At 59.3% G+C, this 21,494-nt stretch overlaps 1 protein-coding gene across 4 annotated transcripts in view; it reads right to left on the bottom strand.

The window, feature by feature from the left end:
• CBFA2T3 (CBFA2/RUNX1 partner transcriptional co-repressor 3) overlaps window positions 1–21,494 on the bottom strand; it is a 93,907-nt gene that overhangs the window by 6,517 nt on the left and 65,896 nt on the right. For 2 of the 4 annotated variants that reach the window (XM_045582591.1, XM_036440888.2), the window contains exons 2-11: window positions 20,438–20,587; window positions 16,817–16,894; window positions 13,586–13,827; window positions 13,350–13,439; window positions 8,657–8,838; window positions 7,824–8,044; window positions 3,917–4,002; window positions 3,185–3,383; window positions 2,611–2,679; window positions 960–1,150 (exon numbers count right to left, since the gene is read on the bottom strand). In XM_045582591.1, the coding sequence (XP_045438547.1) occupies window positions 960–1,150; window positions 2,611–2,679; window positions 3,185–3,383; window positions 3,917–4,002; window positions 7,824–8,044; window positions 8,657–8,838; window positions 13,350–13,439; window positions 13,586–13,827; window positions 16,817–16,894; window positions 20,438–20,587 (1,508 nt within the window). The remainder of the gene's footprint in view (window positions 1–959; window positions 1,151–2,610; window positions 2,680–3,184; window positions 3,384–3,916; window positions 4,003–7,823; window positions 8,045–8,656; window positions 8,839–13,349; window positions 13,440–13,585; window positions 13,828–16,816; window positions 16,895–20,437; window positions 20,588–21,494) is intronic. The other 2 variants (XM_036440885.2, XM_045582592.1) reach the window with 2 other exon arrangements.

Here is a 21,494-nt window from a genome sequence, read left to right as displayed (position 1 = left end):
CCTTGGGTGGGGCGTGTTGGGGGAATGGGCATTGCACAACCCTAACCCACCCAGAGAGGTTCCTGGTGGGCTTAGAGAGGGCAGGGAGCCACTGCCTCTTCCCTCTCTCCCAGGAAGCCCTCCTGCCCCACCAGGGCTCCGATACAGAGTGTGGGGCCCTGGAAGAACAAAGATCGCCACATCCTTCCCCTGCTATTGGGCTTCTGTGGCACAAACAACCCCGCCGGCCGAGTGGGTAAAAGGTGGGCAGGGGCACTGGGGAAGGCCCCAGGCTATGGGACAGAAGAGCAACCCTGCCATGGGGACAGGCCCAGGTGCCCATTTAACCTCCAAAGCCTCTTGGACCCCAACAGCTCCTGCTGTCCCTGGCTCACTCTGGCTCGGCCACACCAGTTTCCTGCAGCCCTCACTCCCCAGATGTGCCTGGCCCCCACTGGCCTTTGTTCCTGCTGCTCCCTCCTGGGACGACACTCTCCCTGATTCCTGCATGCCGGCTTGCTTCCTTCAGGACTGCTCAGACCTCACGGCCAGCGAGCCCTGACCGACCCCACCCTCCTTCCTATACAGGCCCACAGCCTGAAACGCTGCGGGCTTCATGCCAAATACCAGCGTGATGATAATCCCACACCCCTCCTGCACGTGCACATGTGCCAGGGGCTGAGAAGGTGTTTAGATGCCACCTGGGGTCTTTACATCCTCCTCTGGCCTCCTGCTTCGCAGGTTAGAGCAAGCATGAGCTCCGGGCGGGGTCTGCAAGCCTGGCTGCAAATAAAGGCCCTCCACTTCCCTGGGCACGCTCCCACCCCCCAGAGCCCTCAGTTTCCGTCTGTACAACAGGGACACCCACAAGACCCATCTCACCAGGCTGGGTGAGGTCAAGAGGCCCTGAGAGCTCATGGGGATGCCAAGATGGCACGACAGCCCCGGACCTGGATTTGGGGTGTGGGGTGGGCACCTACCTCACTGGAGTCCTCCTGCTGGTTGACGACAGTGAGGGCATCCTCGGAGGCCTGCCGCCTGGCCTCGGCCAGGGCCCGCTCCATCTTGGCGCGCTCTGTGCTGATGAGCTCGTGGGCCTTCCGCTCGGCATCTGACACAGCTTTCTGCAGCTCGGACATCGCCTGCCGCTTCACCTCATTCACCGCCTCCTCTGCAAAGGCATGTGGCCACGGTCACAAGGGCTGGCCTACCCAGGTCCCCTGGGTCCCGCTCATAACCCTGGGGGCCGGGCTTGTGCATAAGGACCACATGCAGCCCTGCATGGGTGTGCAAGCTTCATCGTGGAGAAAATCTCCTAGCTCATCTCCTGCAGTGTTCTCACACTCCAGCACGCAGGGTCAGATTTGAGGCAGGGGGCCTGCAGGGCCTAGAATCTGCATTCCTACAAGTTCCAAGTGCTGCTGCTGGTCTCGGCACCCACTTTGAGAACCACAGCTGTATTGTTCTGTCCCACAGACAGTCTGCCTTTCCCTGTGGCCTGTCTGGATGCAATCCAGGGAATGCCTGGCCTAGGGCTCTGCATTGTTATTTCCCCCCAAAACCCTGCTATCTCCCCCACATTTACCACCTCTGCCTGTTCATGTCTGAGGATTCAGTGCATTGTTCTTACTGTGGCCAGAACATCTGCTCAGATGGCACCCTGCCCTCCGACACTGGAAACAATACGGACCTCTCTGCCTCCACTAAGCCACCCCATGGCCTTTCAGACCTGCCTCAGTTTACCTGGCAGTGCTGTTCTTGCAGCGTGGTGTGAAGGAAGCTGGGGTGGGGCTAAGGGGCAGAGGTGGCCCTTGAGCCTTCTGTTCCAAGTGTTTGCACACTGTGTGCTGAGCTGCTGGCAATGCCAACTGCAGCTACCTGCCCCCATGTCACCACCTGAGCTCCACATGGTTGTCACCAAGGGCCCCATGAGGCCGTGCTGTGGGCCAGAGAGAGGTGAAGGGGACCGCCAAGGGAAATGAGGACCCGCCTCTTCCCGTCCAGGCCGCCTCCTGCCTCAACCTGGGCAGCTGCTGCCTGCCTGGCCCCTTAGCCTCTAACCCTCCACTCGGCTTTCAAAATTCTGAGATTGTCTCCCTCTAAATCATACTCCACACTGAATCTACCCCACGAATCCAAACACAGCGGGATCCTGCCTCTTCTCTGCACTGCCACCACCCTTGAGCCCGCCCCCCTCCCCTCTCTCTATCTCTCTCGCTGCCCACAGGCTTCAGCTCCTGCCCAGCCTCTCCCCAAAGTCTGTTCCCATGATGCAATGAACGTCCCCTGCAGCATTCCCCTGTTGCCATGCTCAACACTACGCCCGGGTTCCAGCTCTAAGTACCTGTCTCATGTGTGTGTGTCTGTGCACTTGGGCCAGGTGCTGGGGTGGGAGGGGCTGTGAGTGTTTTAATGAGCGTGGTGCTCTCCGGGAGGTGAGGGTGGCAATCCTCCACTGTGACCCCTCCATTAGCCCCATCTGTGAAACCTGCCAACTTTGCCCTGAGCTTGGGGCCAGGCGAGCCCCCTATCTGACAGAAGCTCCTTGCAGAGAGGGCAAGAGGGTCTAGTCTAGGCCTGCAGGCCCCCAGCTTCCTCCTCCCTTCCCCCGCTCCCCCCATTCCCACTCACCAGCCTTCCTCCAAATCTCCTCAGGCATGTAGCTGGAGAGGGTCCTGGGCATGAACTCCCGGTGCACATCTGAAACACAGGGGCCGGGGTCACACAGGATGGGGCCACGGGGCCATGTGTGAGTGTGTTCTTGGCACGGGTCCCAAAGTATCATCCATTGCTGGGCTGGGAGCAGGGCAGCGTCATATAGGGGGATGCTCTGGACCTGACTGGGAGCTGGGCCCATCCTGAGCCTCTCTTGGTTTCCACGGTCATCACCAGGGGATGAGTGGAGACCCTACAGAACTCCGAGTCCGGGCTTCCTAGCAGGTCCAAGGCTCTCATTATCTCCCCACACTCGCCACCTCTACCAGCTCAGTGTGTTGAGGCCACTGAGACTTGAGGCTGCTTCCTCGTGGGTCAGGCAGCGTCTTTGTAACCTCTTTTTCAATGAAGCTGTTTTGGGTGGAATTATACTGTGGGGTCTGCATGTGGGCCCTGCTGCCCATGGTCCTGAGCACCCCCTCTGTGCACCCTGCACCACCTGTGCTGCTCTCCCATCATTCCCTCTGTCCCCGCCTACCCCAGCACGCACCTAGCTGAGACCCCTCTGCTCCTGTGGAGCTGCTGAGGGGCCGGGCGGTGGTGGTCGAGGGGCCCTTCTTGGTGTCCTCAGCATCGCTGTAGCGCCGGACCCAGTGGTTGAGCTCCTCGCGGTCCGCCTCCTGGCACCGGCGCAGCACGGTGAGTGACCGCCGCGTCTTCTCGGCCATGTCCATGATGCAGTTCAGGAGCTGTGGGCGAGGGTCGGGCGGCCTAAGCATGCAGGGCCCTTTTCCCACACTCCTGAGCCTTGGCCAGGCCACTGTCCATGAGCTTTGGCCATGGGGGGGAGGGCTTAAGGCTTTGTATGAGGCCCTCCTTGCAAACCTTAAGGTGCAGTCTGCTCCACAGAGCAGCTATGGCCAGCGCCACCCTGGGACCACACCTTCTGCCTAGCTTTTCCCCTGGAAGGAGGCAGGGCCAAGGCTGAACCCAGAATGGGGTTGAAGAGGTCCCACCCCTACACCACGTGACCTCCCGGGAGACTGCAGGGGCAGGAAAGGGGAGGCTCTGAGGGGCTGACCGGGAACTGGAGGATGGGCTGAGATGGGTGCTCTCCTTACCCCCATACTCTCAGGGCCCACTCTCCCCAAGGCCTTGCCCCATGCCTTGCCCCATGCCCCCCAGGTGGGCACAGAGCAAAGGGGAGCCCGCCTGAGCCCTGTCCCCACGGCCCCACTGGCTGGGCAGACTGTGGCACCTGTGCCCCGGCCTGGACACTCACGTTGTTGAGGTGCTTCCACTCCTCTGCCCACTCGCGCTCCGTGAGCCTGTGGTCGATCACTTCCTCTGGCCGTGACCCGTGGACCACTGCAGGAGGAGAGTGGACACTCAGGCCCCACCCCACGCTCCCCCAGGCTCCACCCCGTGCTCTGCCCTCCATAGGCTGTACCCGCCTGGGTAAGGTGGGGAGGGTGAAGAAGAGGACCCGAGGCACTGACCCTCAGCCCACTGTCCTGAGAGGGTCAGGAACAGGCCTGGCCTCTACTCAGGGCGTCAGAGTAAAAGACCCATGTCCTCAATCCTCGCCCTGGCTTTGGCCACCCTTCCGCTGCCTCCCTCCCTCTAAATCCCACTGTTCTCACTCTTTCTGCCCTCTGCTGCCAACCAAGCCAGACTCAGACTTCTCTTCTGGGGTCTCACCACTGCTCAGAAGCTCTCGGGGCCTCCGTGTGCCAACTGCCTGGCTTCAGCCAAGCTTTGCCTGTTCCTTTCAGCCAGCTGGACTCCTATGCATCCATCAAAGCCCAGTCATGAGCCCTTCCTCCTCAGTAGCTCTGGGCACTCAGAATTTCTGAAGTTCCGTGTATCTCAGGTTATTTGGTGACTGTAGGTGCTTCCTTGTTTATTCCCAGTTCTCCCCTCACCCAAATAGGCTGTGCCAGTCCGCAGGGCCAGCCTGGCATGTCTATCTCTATCCCCTGGGCTGACCTGTGACCCAGCACGTGCTCCAACTTAGCTGCTGAGTCTCAAATGAACCGGCCCGCCTGTGGTCTCCTGGGAGACAGGGGCGGGGTCAGGAAGCCAGTAGTCTTGACGATCATTCCCCACGGGACCTGGGACCCTCATTTTTCCTCTCCAGGCCTCAGTTTCCCTATCCCACCCATCTCAGGGGGTGTGGGAAGACTTTTAGGAGGCAGATGGGTGGGGAGAGCCTGGGTACAAGCAGCTCTGCACCAAGTGCTCTATACCTCTCATCCCCGCATGGACCTTGAAGGAAGCTCTGCTGGCATTTCCAATTTACAGGGAACCGAGAGAACTGAGGCTGCGGAAGGGGACGTGTTTGCCCAAGGTCACCCAAGGTCAGCCTGAGCAGAGCTGTGCCTTCAGCCACTGGCTGGTATGGCTCCAGGGACTGGAACAATTGCTCCCCCAATCAGAAACTAAACCTTCGTGAGCTGTGAAATGCGCACAAGTGCAGCAGCACCTGTCCCCACCATGGCTCCTCGCACCGTTTCTGACTGCCCAAGTGCTCGCGCCCCCACTGTTTTGGGAGCCTGTGTTGGGTGATGCAGTGCCTGTGAGTGCTTTTGGGCTAAGGTCTCTCTGTCTAGGCTTTCTTCAACTCCTAAGGGTCTTCTGGACTCACAAACTCAAAATGCCTCTCCAGATTGCCGAAGGGGTGGGAGGTGGCAGCCACCATCCGCTGTCCACAGCCCTGCCCTGTTGCCTGCGGAGCCAGAGCCTTCGCCAACGCCCCAACCAAAATAGTGGCTGAGATCTGCCCAACAGCTGGTGTCTATTTTTGCATTAGCAGAAGCGGGTGGGAATAGCACCTGCCTGACCCGGCCACGGGGAGCCAGACACTGTCACCTGCTGCCTGGGCCGGGGCCCTGGAAGCTTCTGCGGGGTGGGGGCGAGGAGGCGGCCTTGTATGGGGTGAGGCCTCTGCTGACCCTGCCTCGGGGCCCCCTTTCGGTGTCCTGGGCCTCTATCTTAGAGGCTGATGTTTCTAGGCTGTCCCCCAATACTCGGGGTAGGAGCTGGTCCTGCTCATCTCTTTGTCCCCCAAGTCAGTGGTCCGGCAGATGTGGCTAGAAGACTTTGGGCATGTCAATTATGATCTCTGGACCTCCGTTATATGGTGTGCTGACATATCACACACGAGTTAAGGTACAATGCAAGCAAGAGGTGAGTGCTCCACCCTAGACTTTTCAGACTATTATCAGTAACAGCTGGCCACACAGCCCCCACTCTGCACTGGATTAACACGCTCGCTCCTTTACACGACCCTGAGGGTGAGACTCCTGTTAGAGCCCACCAACAGAGGAGGAAACAGAGGCACAGAGGTCATGTGACCTGCCCAACGGTATATCATAGGGAGTCCTTGGAGCTCAGAGGAAAGGCAGTCCCGAGCCCTTGCTCTCACCATGAAACCCTTGCTCCTCCCAGTGCCCATGCTTTTAAGAATTTGGTGTTTTGGCCGAAGCCGGTTTGGCTCAGTGGATGGAGCGTCGGCCTGTGGACTGAAGGGTCCCAGGTTCGATTCCAGTCAGGGGCATGTGCCTTGGTTGTGGGAGCATCCCCAGTGGGGGTGTGTGTGTGTGCAGGAGGCAGCTGATCGATGTTCCTCTCTCATCGATGTTTCTGGCTCTCTGTCCCTCTCCCTTCCTCTCTGTGAAAAAAAATCAATAAAATATATTTAAAAAAAAGAATTTTGTGTTTTGGTGTTCGTTTTCATCCCGCTTCAAGAGCAGGATGGGCATGTGTGGTCAGTGGGCCCAGCGAGAGCTCTTGAGTCTTAGGGGTGTCTGCTTTCCCTCAGGGTGCCAGCCATGCTTGCGGGAATGCCTTGGAGGCAGGGCTGCAGCTCCTGTGACTTGGGGGCCCCACAAGCTAGAACTTCCCATACACGGTTCTTCTGGCTGGCCTGTGAACCGCAGGAAACAAGCAAGTGGTCATTCAGATGGCCAAAATATCGCTCTCCTATATAGTCTTCATCCAGGGTTCCTGGCTCACCAGTTCCCAAACCCTTGGAATTTCCTAAGCGTAGAGAGCGATACAGGTGTCTTTTCTTAATGTTAGTGACCTGACTTTAGAACAAGGCGAGGGCTGTTTGCTCAGAGAACCAACCACAGGAGTACAGGGCTGGACTTTTAGACCACCCGTGACCTCCAGGCTGGGGAGAGGGGCTGGAGGCTGAATCAGCTGCCAGTGGCCAGTGATTTAATCAGCCGTGCCTAGGCAATGAGGCCTCCATAAAACCAACAAAGAAGGTTTGGAGAGCTTCTGGGCTGATGGACACTGAGATTGGGAGAGGGCGTGGAAATGCCTCACCCTGTCCCCATCCCTTGCCCCGTGCATGTCTACCTGGCTGTTCCTGTAATAAACAGATAATCTAGGAAGGAAATGTTTCTCTGAGTCTGTGAGCCATGCTAGCAAATTAATTGAATGCAAGGTGGGGGTTGTGGGAACCTCTGATTTGTAGTCAGTTGGCCAGAAGCATAGGTGACAATCTGGACTTGTGACTGGCACTAAAGGGGGTGGGCAGTCTTGTAGGACCGAACCCTTGGCCTATGGGGCCTATGCAGTCTCCAGGTAGAATGTCAGAACTGAGTTCAATCGTAGGACACTATGCTGTCGTCCAAGGATTGCTTGATGTTGTGTGGGAAGCACCCCCCACGTGGAAATTGGGTCCAGGAAGCTAATTTATTGCCCTCTCTCTGCCCCAGCTGCAGAGCCTGGTGGCCTCCCTTTTTCCTTGTCACTATAACGAGGTGACACACCTATACAGGGGCCAAGGGCGAATGGAGTGGCTCTAGGTGCCCCAGGCCCCACACCTGTCTGTGCTTGCCTCCATTCAGTCTGGCCCAGTCAGGCACATTCACAATCATGTCCCCTGGGAGGGAAGGGACCTTCTGGTCCCTGAGGGTGAGGATGTTGAACCACACCCTAGATGGAGGTCTGGGAAAGATGGCTCTCCCTCAGAAGCTTCCAGAACCCAGCCAGGATGGGGATCCCCTGTGCCTTGGGCCCAGTTCCCACTCTCATCCTTCCTCTACACCCATCTACTCTGCGTCTGGACGCATGCACACAGTGACTCTTGAATGCTCTCCCCACACACAGGTGCACATGTGCTCCTGCTAACATGCGCACACACACACCAACCCCTGCCCCAGAACACTGCTCACTGAGTTGCCGGTGGCGCTCCCGAAGCTCCCGGGGGTCAGGGTGGCGATAGGAGTCACGGGAGTGGTGGGCCAAGGCCATGTCCTCAAGGCGGTAGTGTGGCGGCGTGGGGTGGGGCAGCCCATTGCTGGGGCTGAAGCGCTGGGCGGGGCTCAGGGTGCACGGCCGTTTGCTGAGGGGGTCAGGGTGCAGCGGGTCGCGGTCTGACCCATTCTCTTTGGTCCTGGCCAAGAAAGCGGGCGGGAGGTCAGTGGTCACAGAACGAGGAGCCGTGGATAGAAGTCCAAGCAGGAAGAGTGAGAGGGAGAGAGAGGTGGTGGGCAGAGAGAGAAAGAGTAAGGGGGAGACAGGGAGAGAGATGAAACCAGTCCACTGGGGGCCCAGCCTTGATTCCCGCCCCTGGTGTGCCGGCTCTGGGGCCCAGGGTCACAAGTCTGAACGTCTGCTGAGAGAAGAGAGGGGGGCACCCTCTGCTGGCAGAGGGCCGCCCATGTGCCGGATACCTCAGGCTCCTGGACACGGGGTCCACATCTAGCACAAAGGGAATCACCACGGAATTCCCTCCAGACTCCCCTCCTGCCTATCCCCTTCCCCTCGGGGGGACATCCGAGTCCTCAGGAGACCTCCCTGCAGCCTGACAGGGCAGCCTCTCTGAGTGAGCTGTGCAGTGGTCTTGCAGGTAAGGCTGAACTTGACCAGCTTGCTCACTCACTGCAAGCGAGAAGATTGACCCCAATTTCTCAGCCCTGGAACGAGGGTGCCTGGGGAGCTGTGGTACCAGAGCCAGCTGGTCTCCTCACTGTCTCCCTCCCCGGCTGCAGAAAGCCCCGAGTACCTGTCAGGAGTCCTCCTCTTGCCGTTCTCATTGACTTCCAGCAGGAGCTCCGAGGAGTCAATGGGGGAAGAGGCATTGGCATCCAGCAGGAGCTGCTCGTGCTGGGCCAGGTACTGGGCAGGGGTCTGCTTGGCCAGGCGGGCGCAGTGCAGGAGCTCACGCTGCAGCAAGGGCAGGTTTGCCTGTGGGAGGACACAGGGTGGGCTTGGGCACAAGGGGGCACAGCCTCGCTCCAATGCCAGGCACGGTGGCATCTGGAGAAGGTGAGGAAAGGACCAGGAGGATAGTTCCTTGCCTGCGCCCGTGGAAGCAGGCACCAGGTCACCCCCTGTGTGGAGAAGGAAACTAGGGCTCTGGGCGAGGAAGTGGGCAGCCCTGCACACAGCTACATAGTGGAGGAGGAGCTGGGAGTGGGACTCACGTGTCTGCTCGGTGCCCCCATATGTGCTGATGGAAGCCCCTGCACAGCCCTGAACGAACCTCAGTGTGTGGGCTGCGCACATTAGTGTGCCAGCACCACTCTGAGCACCACACTTGTCACTGCCCGTGGCTGCACCACCCATGGTCTTCCCACCTTCAGGATGGACACTGTGACTGGTCCCACATTTACGGGTAAGGACACTAGGGCATTGAGTTGAGGGTGGGGTGATACGTTGGGATGCACAGGGTTCAAATGCAGATCCTGCCTGTAGCAGCTATGCCCTCCTCCCTGGGCCCTTGCCCTGGCTCTGGGGCTCCCAGAATGCCCTGCTGGGTGGCAAAGGGGGTCCTCATGTGACTTCCAAAGAGACTGCGGTCCCAGAGCCACCGTGGTGAATGGGGGGTGTGAGGGGAGGGGGTAGCAGGCTGGATGGAGGCCCAGCAGCAGGCCACTTGGGAGAGCCAGAGTTCTAAGTATTTGTAAATAATTACAATTCCCCAACTTTCTCATGGCGTTTCAAAGCTGCCACACAGCCTCCCCAGAACCCACCAGCACACCCGGGCCCAATCAAGCGGCCGATGCAGTTTTGTCAAGCAGCGCCGGCTGCCAGGTCTGTTTTTCTATTTGGATAGCTGAACGCGCGCCAGCCCGCCATCTGTCCAACATGTTAGGAGCATGAGCTGGGAAAGGAGGTCCCGGGAGGTCTGAAGACGCCAAACATCCTCCTCTCCCTCGCCGGCCCCTCCTCTCCCTCGCAGCCTCCCTCTGGCTGGCCCGGCAGGGCGGTACTGCACGGGCACCGGCTGGTTGCTGTTGGGATGGTAGAAACATCTGGATTCTTGGCCGGCTGGGGCCAGCTGGGAGCCGGGACCACGGGTGGAGGCTGGCTGGGCGGGGCAGCCTCTTCCAGCTTCTGGAAAGCCCGAACACTCAGCCATGCACAGCGTTGAGCTCAGCACAGGGTGCAGGGGCCCAGGGTCCTGGGGTGGGGGCACAGGCACCCCAGCCCAGAAGAAATGGGTGGGGAGCCATGTCTGGCAGATTCCCCCAGGAAGCACTTCCCATTGTGTCCCCAAAGGCCCAGGTGCCAGGGAGGCCTCCCACTTTGGTGCTGGACAGACTAAACTGGTGGCAAAGATCTCTGGGCCTCAACTCTACTGTCTGAATGAAGGTTCTGACGCTGCAGAGAAGCCTCGAGCTACCCTCTTCACAGATGGGAACTCTGTTCCAGAGGGAAATCAGTGTTTGCAAAAACCACCACAATAATGGTGTCAGCTGAGCTGACATCTTCCACAAACCGCAGGCCTGTGGCCAGCCCACCCTGCGTTGCCGTGTGACCTTGGGAAAGTCACTTAACGCCTTTGGCTTCTGCCTCATCTGCAACCGGAGCTGCGAACAGCACCTGCTCCTTCCGTCCTGGACGGGAAGGGCTCCTGTGGGCTTCTGATGAACTAACTCCTCCGTTCCAGCCCCTGTGAGGTGCTGTCACATCCCAGTGACGGGGAGAGGACTGAGGCCAGAGCCTTCCGGAGCCCACGGGTGGAGCTGGGGTTTGAGCCTGCGCTGCATTCTCAGCCAGAGTTCCTGCCTCTGCAGCACGACAGCTCCAAGGGCCCCGCTGTCCGGGCGCATCACCGCTGCCACACGGAGGGCCTAGTGCACCATCGTACCCGCGAAGGTCCCGGAGGAGGGGACACAGGGGGTCAGACAAGGGGCACTCCTGCTGGGATCCCCCCGCAATGCTCTGGGTTCTAAAGGGGCTCCTACAACAAGGAGGATAGGGGCCGCTCCCCAGAAAGGACCATGGGGACAGGCCGGGGCCTTGTCAACAACCCCTGGAAACAGAACTGGCTGCCCCCCAGGAGCTGCATGTCAGTGAGAGGAATGGACTGTCCTTGACAGTCCTGTCAACCCGGGGCCCTGGTGGGATCCCAGGCCCCAGGCGCTGCAGGCCGGTCGCTCACCCTATAGAAAGAGCAATCTAGGCACAAAAGCCCTAGTGGCATATGAGAACTGCTGTGGACAGAGGGGAAACTGAGGCAGAGAGCTACCTCAGCAGGCAGTGCTAGGCTGGGCATGTCCTGTCCAGCACCTCATTGGGGGTGTGTCAGGGGGGGATGTTGGGGTGCAAGGCACAGTGGGCATTGGGCAGGGCCTGGCTGGGGCGAGCAGGGGACACGGATGTTGGCCCTACCCCTGCTCCTCAGATAAACAAGGGCAGCTGACGCGGGCGGGCTGGACATCTGCTGTAAATATTTGATCCGACAGAATAAGCAGGCGCACTGTGTCCCCAAAGATGGGGAGTGGTGGAGTCAGCAGTAAGTTGAAAGGAGGAGAGAGAAGGGAAGGGCTCCTAATGAATTGCAAATGACTGCCAGATGGGCCCAAACCCTGCTCCATGCCAGCAGCCTCTTTGTCGCCAGCTTAGGAGTGTGAGCTCAGTGGGGTGTGGGCGGAAGGGCAGGAAGGAGAGAGGGAGGGAGTAGGTGTGGGGGCACCAAGTGGGGTCCCCTTGGCAAGGGACTGCAGGGGACAAGGTGGGTCTGGGACACACCCTGGAAAAGCAGGGGGTGTTTGGAGGCTGATGAGTCCAGGTCCCAGCCTTGGCTCCATCTCTCCTCCAGCAGGAGAGTCCTCAGGGCCTCAGTTTCCCCACCTGTTAATCGGGAACTATGCCTGTGCCACCCCTCCTCACAGGGAGCCTGGGGACCAGCAGGGGCGGTGCTGAAGGTCGTTTTGCAAAGCATGCCTCGTCTGCAAAACATCTTTAAATCTCAGATGACAAAAGCCAGTTCTTCACGTGCATTGCTTCATGCAGTCTTCCCACAGCCTGAAAACGAGTCCCGTTTTACAGCTGCGGAAAACGAGGCATGGAGGGATGAACCAGCCTGGCCCAGGCCAACGGGGGCTCAGTTGCAGGGGCGGGGCTCAATCCTGGGAGTGTCTAGTCTGCTCTGTCCTCAAGACCCACCAGGGCCCGGCCATGCGGGAGTAGGGCCCACCCTGGAAGCATCTCAGAGGCCTGGGAAATGACAGCCCCAGGGAACCCTGACCTCAGGAGGTACACAGCAGCAAGAATCATGGGGTCAAAGACATTTGGGAACTGTTTGCTCTTGGCCCTTCTGGGAGGTAGGGGACCCTCGTTTAGGGGAGTGAAGGCCCTGAGAAGTACTGCAGTGAAGACTCTGCTGTAACACGGTCTAGGCCTGTGCCTGTCCTTGTTGAAATGTTGGTGCTGATTCAGTGGGCCTGGGTTGAGCCCAGGAACCTGAATTGCTCATAAGCCCCTGGTGCTGCCACCAGACACCAGCTATTCCCGCTGAGAGGCCTGGCCCACTGTTTATCTTCCATGTTTGACCACATGACCTTTTTTTTTTTTTTTTTTTTTTTTTTTTTTTTTTTAACATCTGAAAGCATTCATTCATCCACCTTTCCACCAACATACCACCCACCATCTGTCTGTCCAACCACCTGTCCCTCCATCTGTCCTCTGTCCCTTCCCCCTCACTGTGCCTCAAACATAGCAGGCACACCCTTCTTCAGAGCCTTTGCACATGCTTGGAAGGCTCTGTACCCTGCTCTCCACCAGGGTGCCCCCCTCCCTCCCACAGCCCTCATCATTTGCCCCTTCCAGTGTCACACAGAACTTATAGCTATTGCTGGTTGGCTGTTTCCCATCCCACCAGGCCACTGATTCCAGAAGGAACTGTGTCTGCTTTGCTTACTGCTATCTCCCTAAGCCTTGCACTGCACCTGGCACGTAATACGTGCTCAAAAAATGGCTGTACAGTAGACAAGTGCCTTTAGCCAATCCTATATAATAAAAGCCTAATATGCAAATTGTCCCCTGTGGAGATCAACCAGGAGACCGGGAGTTCGTTTGCTTGCTATGACATGCACTGACCACCAGGGGGTGGCGTGGAACATGCTGGGTGACCAGCAGCGGTGGTGGGGTGCTGAGGAAGCGAGGGAAGGAGGAGGTGGGGAGGCCGGGAGGGGGGAACCTGATTGGCCCTGATCGCTGGCCAGGCCTAGGGACCCTACTCATGCACGGATTTCACGCACTGGGCCTTTAGTAAAAAACAACAGGACTGACTGGAGAGCTCTCTTACAGCACTGGGTTTGGTGGCTGACTAATTGGGTCTGGCCACTAGTCTGAGCTGTTCCCTGAGTACTGGATGGCTGAGCATGCTGCCTGGTCAGAGCTGGCAGAGAATGAACTTGGGGCTCCTGGGGGCAGCCTTGGCACGAGGGAGCAGAGTTTGCTGTTACCTTCAGGAAAGGGATGACAAATGGGCGCAGTGGGAAGTTGGTGGCCTCCTGAAGCTTGGAATGAAACTCCTCAATGGTCAGCGTAGAGTTCTGAGGGGAGAAAACCACCACGCGTCAGCCCAAGCCCCGCCCGCCCAGCCCGAAGAGGGCAGCAGGCCCGAGGGCTGGGCATGACCCAGGGCCCCCGCGTCCCCGCTCAGCAGACTCATCCTCTGTGGCCAGGCCGCCCCACTCACCACAAGCCCCAGCACAAGCGTGCGGACGCGTTCCCCGATCTCTGGGGAGATGTCGCTGCCGAACTGCTGCAGGGTGGTGAGGAAGCGCTTGAGCTTGCTGAGCTGCCGTGCCCCGCAGGCCGGGGGCAGGTGCTGTGTGGACAGCGAGGCCGTGGAGGAGGTGGCTGGGCCATTGCTGAAGCCATTGGGCGTGGACGGGGTGCCGTTGATGGCTGTTGGCGAGTGGCTGCTGCCGTTCATTACTGGCGGGAGGGCGGGGGGGAGAAGAGGGGAGTGAGGAGCACAGCAGAGAGCCCGAGTCCCCACCTAGAGTCACAGGGATGTCATGGGAGCACCACACCCTTTACAGATGCGTAATCTCGGGCCTCATTGAGTGAGGGCTGCTTGGTCGGACCCTCCACACCCCAGGGTGGGACGCCAGGCATACACCTGCCTCCCAGCCAGGCTGCTCAGTGTCCATTGTGAACAGACAGAGGGGCTTCTCCACTATAGGGACCTGCTGGCCCCCTTCCCCTCTCCTCGGGGGAGGCCACCCCCCTCCATCCTGCTCCATCATGACAGCCCTGCGAGGTGCCCATTTCCAAAGAGGTGCCATCGCCCACACAAGGGCTCCAATCCCTGTGCTGATGGGACTCGGGTGGGGCAGAGGGACCCAGACACCCTGGGACAAGTGGGGCTGGATCCCGGCTGGGGAGCCTCTGGGCTGGCTGCTGTTGTGCAGGCTGCATGTGGAGAACCAGCAAGTTGCACACATGGCAGCAGCCCCAGAAGCAGTGCTGTGAGCTACCCAGGCCCTGGGGATATCACCCAGCGAGTCCCAGCACTTGCACAGGCCAGGGGTGCTGAGAAATGGTCCCAGGACAGGACCTCCGCCCTCAGCCTTGGGCGACAGAGCTTTTACACTGGAGCTAGGGAGCCCTCGGTGCCCGGTCACCTGCACCCCGGTCCCCCAGCCTCAGAAACCCTAGTGATGACCACGAGGGTCTACAGAGAGGTCAGAGGTCACAGGCTCCCAGGGCCTTTGGTAAGGGTGAAGCAGCTTGATATTTCTGGGAGAGCTGAGGCTCCACTGCTAACCCTGGGGGCCATTCACACCTGGCGTCCTTGGCTACTGCACCGGCACCTGCTCCCGGCGGCTCACTCCTGTTCTTACACTCAACCCCTTGTGTGCTCATCTGCCTGCTCCCTCGTCCTACACCTGTGGGCCCTCCTGGCACGAGGGTTGGGAGAGGGCATCCTGCCTGAGGCCCTATACCACCTGCACTAGCTTAGAGGGGGGTGAGGCTTGGGGCCCGGCCCTGGTTTCTTCATATGCAAATGAGCCTGGGCCCAAACCAGGGTGGAGCTTCCCCACTCCACAGGTGCTGGGCCCTCTGCTCCAGGCTTCCACGGCTGACTGAACCACGGTTGCTCTTCTACCCACGGTAGGAGCAAGCCAGAAATGCTTGACCTTGATTGCTTTTACGTGTGGGTGGTCTCTCATCCATAACTGGCCCCCCACTGAGCAGAGGCCAGGTTGACACCATGCGAGGTGAAACCTGCCTGCCTCCCTGGTCTGGATGGTCACAGAAGCACCTCTGGACCTTAGAAGTGACATCAGCTCTGGAATAGTCCCGCAGGGAGGTGTGCCTCGCGCAGCCTTTCCTCTCACTCTGGGATGAAGAGAGAGCTCCAAACACAGGGCAGGAGAGGCCCTGTCCTTCCCCCGTCTGAGGCATCGTCCAGAGGACCCTCGGGCAGACAGAAGACTCTGCTGTTGTGCTAATTTCCTGTCTCACCAGCGAGCTCCAGCCAACCCCCTCGGTGGTCCCTGACAAACATGCAAGGACCCTGACACACAATGGCAAGGAGGACCACACACATCCGCTGGTCAAGACTGATGACAGCCACCAGCGGTCACACCGGCCAGGCCAGGAGACAGCCCACTGCCACGGAGACCTCTCCGCAGTGGGGGGCTCACTCCGAGTGGCAGAACTGGGCTATCACCTGGGGTCTGGACCTTCCAGAGGCTTCTAAGATGTGAGGCTGTCCATGCTTCCTGGGTTCCCACCCACGGCCCCTGGCCCAGCCTGGGCCCAGCCTCCCTGCAGCTCCCTTACCAGCCTGCCCTCGGTGCCTGGGTCCTCCCGGAGGCCTGCTTGCCCTCGCTGGCCCGTGCTCCCTCCCTCAGGCTGCCGGGCAGTCTCAGCAGCTTGCTAAAGAGACGCCGAAAATAACCCCCGGCCACAAGTGCTTTCATTCCACAACAGGTGTGTTACTAAGTTAGACCGCACACGTGTCCCCGGCTGAGGTTTGGGGGCACACACGAGCACCCCCGCAGCTCCCCAGCCCTGGGCCCGGGTGGGGGTCAGGCTGGGATGATGAACCAACAAACAGCCTCCCTCTGGCCCCTCTCCCTGCTGCAGCAGTGGCTCTGGGGCTGGGAGTCACACTGTCCCGGTACCGCCGCAGCTCAGCGACGGCTGGACCTGAGAGGAAGGCCAGGCATCCCAGAATAATGGCGAGGAGGACCACGCACCACAGGACATAAATAATGCGCAATCATTATGTCACCTCCTCTTGGAGCCCGGAGCTGCGCCGCAGCCACGCCTGGGCTGAGTAGGCGTGTAGTAGGTGCCTGTCCCGACGCCGGCTGACAACACTCTGAGCATCTCTCTGCGAAAACTTCCCGTTACGGACATCGACTGCGGCCAAGCACTTTGATGGAAATGTCCACCAGTGACCATAATGTCCACTGAGCACCCAGTATGTGCCAGGCCTCCCACCGACTCCACCAGCAGCATATGATCACTTCTAGGTGGGGAAACTGAGGCATGGATGGTGGTACCTGCCCAAGGTCACTCCATTGGGAAGAGGAGCTGGGATCTGACCTGGGCTGGGGTCTGCCCTTGAGACGCTAAGCTACAGACGTGCATTGACATTCTACCTTCTCCCAACTCTGGGTTCGGCCATATGCACCCTGTCTTGTGGATCGGGAAAAAGGAACCCCGAGGGTGTCCACCTGCTTAAGGTCACACAAGTCATGAGGAGCAAGGGGGGCAGTGACTGTGGGTCTGAGGACTCTGAGTGCTCTGCTCTCCTGGGCCTGCCCCTCAGTCCTCTCTCCTCAGACCTCACTGACATGCAATAGTGGATTGTGTAGGCAAGTGGGGTCATCGTCAAGGCCTTCCCAGGCAGAGGGTGCGGGCGAGGACCTCCTGGGAGGCCTGTGGTTTTTGTTATTTTACTTACAAAGACAGACCATAGACCATTTTAAGCAGCCATGAAAACGGCCGTGGGGCAGAGACATCGCAGGCCCGTCCTCTCGATCTGTAAGCAAAATAAGAAAAACACTCTGTGAGGAAGGGGGCCAGGGGCAGGCGGCTCTGCCCTGCGGGGTGTCTCAGTCGGCCCCTCCCCCTCTGCTTTAGGACAGCAGTTTTGGAGATTGGGGCTGTCACCACCTTAGGCCAGTCATTCCCTTCTGTAGGTCTCAGTTCTCTCTGTTCCATGAAGGGGCTTGACTGTGGGATCTTTTAAGGACATTTCCGGTGGGACCTTCCAGGGGCCTACAAGAATTTTGGCATCTCTATCTGCATGAGTGGGGTCCCTGGTTCTTAAAACGTTCTCTTCCTGGGAGGTTCCTGTTGACCCCACTCAGCACCATCCTCAAGGAGCCTGGGGCCTGAGCTGACTTGTGAATCAGGGCTAGGGGTTTCCATCGACAGACAACCCAATGATGGTTCCAAAATGAAGCATAGGACCAAGCTGCCATGAGGGGAGGAAGCACCAAACAGGAAGGAAGATTTGATTGGTCTGAGTGGGATTAGTGAGCGGAAGCTAAAAGGAGACAGACTATGCTGCTGTAATCAAAAAGTGAGCCCCCTGTCACATGGGGTAATTAAGGGCAGGATGGAGTTTTAGCCCTCTGAGGGTCCTCCCAGCTGCAGAGTAGCTCCTTATATTACTTCCCAGAGTTTTCTCAGGTCCCTTCCCTCCTCCCCCTCCATCTCCCTAGCCCAGTGGTCAGCAAACTCATTAGTCAACAGAGCCAAATATCAATAGTACAACGATTGAAATTTCTTTTGAGAGCCAGAATTTTAAACTTAAACTTCAAACGCCACTTCTTCAAAACAGACTTGCGTAGGCTATAGCATTTTGTGGAAGAGGGGCCGAAGTGAGCATGTGGCTCACTAGCCGCGGTTTGCCGACCACTGCCCTAGCCACACCACAGCTTCAACTCCAAAATGAATTTGTGCCTTGGCGGTCACTGGGCAAGAGAACCACAGCCCTCCAGCTCTGGTTCAAGGTCAGCCTCTGGTCAGCTTGGCTCACAGGCTGGTCCCAGGGAAGCTGGAGAGCCTCTTGGCAGGAATCCGAGGCTGAGCACAGAGGCTCCGTCCATTCAGGCTGCCACCAACCAGGTGCATGGACATGGTTAACCACCTGCTTTCAGGGAATTCTTCAGTAGGGAACAAATCTGAGGCCACCTAGAGGTGGCCTGCCACCCAGAGAGATGGCCCCAGCAGCCCCATGAAACTAAAGCATCAGCTTAGAAAAGAATTACTTGTCTCTTGTGACCTCTGTGCTCTAAATAGAGCCGGGACCTCGAATCCAGGAGCAGGAGCCTGCAGTGGTGGGGGCGCATGGGGATGGGATGGGTGTAAGGGGAGGCCCCTGAGCCACACACAGGCCTTCTGCCCACACGCACACCTGTTCACAGGCCTCCCGAAAGCACACGGGGGTGGTGTCCGCTGACCTTCGCCCTGCCCCCAACCCGAAACATCTGGTTCCCAGACCACTGCTTTCTGGACCAAGGAGTAAAGTAGGCTGAGGGAGATGCATGCGCCCATGAGGGTCGGGGATTCAGCTTGGAGCCTTGGCCTGACCGCCAAGTGTCTGCTGGCTTCCCCTGCTTGGAACCAAACCCAAGATGGGCTGTCACTGTAGGTGGTGGCCCATGGCCTACTTCTTTGGGAGCGGCTGCTGCCCTGCAGGAGTAATTCCTTTTTCTCCCTGGCTGAGGTGCAGGCTGGGAAGTTAAATACAACACCCCCTACCCCTCTTTCTACCTACGGGGCCCTGACAGGGTGGCATCTGTTGAGAAGATGCTGCCTGCGTTTCAGTCGGAGGCGAGGACTGACTGCCAAAGAGAGGGCAGGACAACCAGGGGCCAGCGCCATGTGAGACTTGTGTGTGGGAGAAAGCCCCGCCCCCAGCCCCTTCCAGTGTGGCTGACGAAGGCAGACGTGGACCTGTGGATGAGAACGGTGCAGGGGGAGCCCTGCTGCCCGGGGCCCGTCCTGGGCAGGAGGCAGGGCTGAGGACCTGTCCCAGTCTCTGTGGTGCATGGGGACCCTTGCTAAGACCTGGTAGAAAGGGGGCGCTGGAACCTTCTGTGCCAAGAGAAGGTGTAGGAGCGGTATTGGTCCCTAAGCTCCTACTGGGTGCTGAGATGTCTCTGTTTTCAAGCTGCTACACATGGCAGCAGGTGGTATCACTCCATTTATCAAACTGAGGCTCGGACGGTCAGGAGACTGGCTTAAGCCAATAACCTACAAACAAGGGGCCGAGCCAATGCCTTCTTCCCGAGGGAGGCTGGTCCACGAAGCTGGGGCCAGCCTTGGGTGTCTAGATACAGAGATCTAGACCGGCCTTTGGTTCACCCCACACTCTGGGCAGAGCTATGGGTCCTGTCCGGAGGCAGCAGCTCTTACTTCTTAGCCCAGGGAGGACCAGAAGCCAGAGGCTAAGGCAGTGGTCGGCAACCGTGGCTTGGGAGCCACATGTGGCTCTTTGGCCCCTTGAGTGTGGCTCTTCCACAAAATACTACGTGCTGGCGCACACGCACAGTGCAATTGAAACTTCGTGGCCCATGCACAGAAGTCAGTTTTCAGCCTGGGCGAGTCTGTTTTGAAGAAGTGGCGTTAGAACACGCGAGGGGCCAAAGAGCCGTATGTGGCTTGTGAGCCGTGGTTTTTGGACCACTGGGCTAAGGAGTCTGAGGCTTCCTTTGGGGTTCAAAGCTGGGGAAGGGACCTGAGGTGTGGGGCTTCTGACCTCTGAACATAGGGGTGGGGGTGGTACGCGGATTCTCTGCGATGCCCATCAGAAACCCTCAGGACACATTAAGCCCCTGGCCCAAACCTGAGGATTTCCTTCCCAACTGCTCAGGACCCAAAATCACGAGTCCCCAACTTCTCTGACGCTAAGGAACAGGACTCCGGCAGCAGTGGTGGGTTCCGGAGGACTCAGAGCTGCTGAAAGCGTTGTGACACCCAACCTAAGGGTCTGTTCTACCCACCTCACTGCTGGCAGCGGCCACCCTGCGCCCCCACCGAGGCCTGGCTGCAGGCCCCTGGCCTCAGAGCCAGTGTGGGGCTTGCTGAGACCAGAGCCGCCCGATGGGCTCTCCAGCAGGTGCGGGCCTGACTGAATTCACCTGCACTCAGCAACCTGCTGTCTGACGGGGAAGTCCCTGGCCCTCCCTGAGTTCCACATATAACAGCCAACTTTGGTGGAATCTTCACAATATGCCGGCCACCGGGTAGGAACTTCGGTGAACTCACTTGTCTTCACGGCAGCTCAGCGAGGCAGGGGCTGTAGCCAGCTCTGCTTTACAGAGGAGGAAGGCGAGGCCCAGAGAGGTTCTGTGGCTTGCACAAGGGCTCACAGCTACGAAGTGGAAGAGCTGGGATTTGAACCTCTGAGTCACGACGGGCCCTCCCTTTCCAGGGCCCAGGGTTTAGGGCACGGGGACCGTGGCCCCAGCTCTCATTAGCATGAAACGCGGTTTGGCCCCTCAGCAACGTCAGGGGCCCCAGAGACCCCTCTGCTCTGCCCCATCTGGTGCCCAGCCCCGGAGCTACTCACTTGTGTGGGGTGTGAAGGAGGAGTGCCGCGTGGTGCCCTGGGACGCAGAGGGTGGAGGGGGCGGCATGCTGGGGGGCGTGGACCGGGGCTGTGTCTTCACCTCAGCGGGGGAGTCAGGCATCGCTGCAGCCTTCTCCTTCCTGTCCACGGCTGTGCGGGTGCGGGGAGGGAAGAAAAAGAGAGCGCCGGTGAAGCAGGCTGAGAGGGGAGCGGTCAGCACCTCCCCAGCCACTCCTAGTGCCTGGCCGGGCTCCCGGCCCCCAGCAGCTGGGTTCGGGGCTGTGCTGCTGGAGACCCGGGTGGGGGTTACCCAGCTGGACCCAAGGTGGCTCCGTCTCTGCCCACAAAGCCAGCTCCAGTCCCAGGATAAGCCCCAGGTGTGTTCACAGGGGCTGATATCTCACCCACCTGGGGCCGGAGGGTGGGCATGGGTCAGCCCGTTTCAGGCAGACTGCACGAGCCCTAGGCTGGCCAGCACGGGGGCTCGGATCCTCACTGGGCTGGGGGTGCGGGGGTGGGGCTCTGGTACTGCAGACCGGGGAGCCGGGCAGCACCCACTGAGGCAGCCTCCACCAGCACGTCCTGAAGGGCCTGTTCAGAGGCACACGCCAGCCTCCCCACCCCCATTTCTGATTGAGCAGGTGTGGGGTGGGCGTCTGTTTCCCTCAGGGCCCCAGGTGAGGCTGCTGCAGGGGGTTGAGGCCCCATTCAGGCGGGAGTGGGGGTCTTCCAGGAGACACCGGGCGGTGGAAACTTCTTTTTAACCACCTCCCGGCCCTGGGCAACTCCTGGGAGCAGCCAGGCTGGGGACATGGTCAGTTTCAGGCCCGTCTAAGTCTGACCACTCCAAGTGTGGTGGTCTGCAGATCAAGGGCTGTGGCCCTGGAAACTGCCAAAAGTCCTCTGTGGTCTGATGGCCTGATAGGGGCCAGCTGTGTGGAGAGGGTGGAAGCAGCAAAATGAAACCTGCCTGGGGCATGAGCTCCCGGCCCCACAGAGCAGGGCCCAGAGGAAAAGCCTCCGAGTTCCCCTGGCCAGGCACACACCCTGGGCCAGC

This window comes from Pipistrellus kuhlii, unplaced genomic scaffold, assembly GCF_014108245.1.
Source record: "Pipistrellus kuhlii isolate mPipKuh1 unplaced genomic scaffold, mPipKuh1.p scaffold_m20_p_17, whole genome shotgun sequence".
Taxonomy (NCBI): Eukaryota; Metazoa; Chordata; class Mammalia; order Chiroptera; family Vespertilionidae; genus Pipistrellus; species Pipistrellus kuhlii.
Note: the sequence above shows the minus strand (reverse complement) of the source record. Positions and strands in the feature narration are given on the sequence as shown.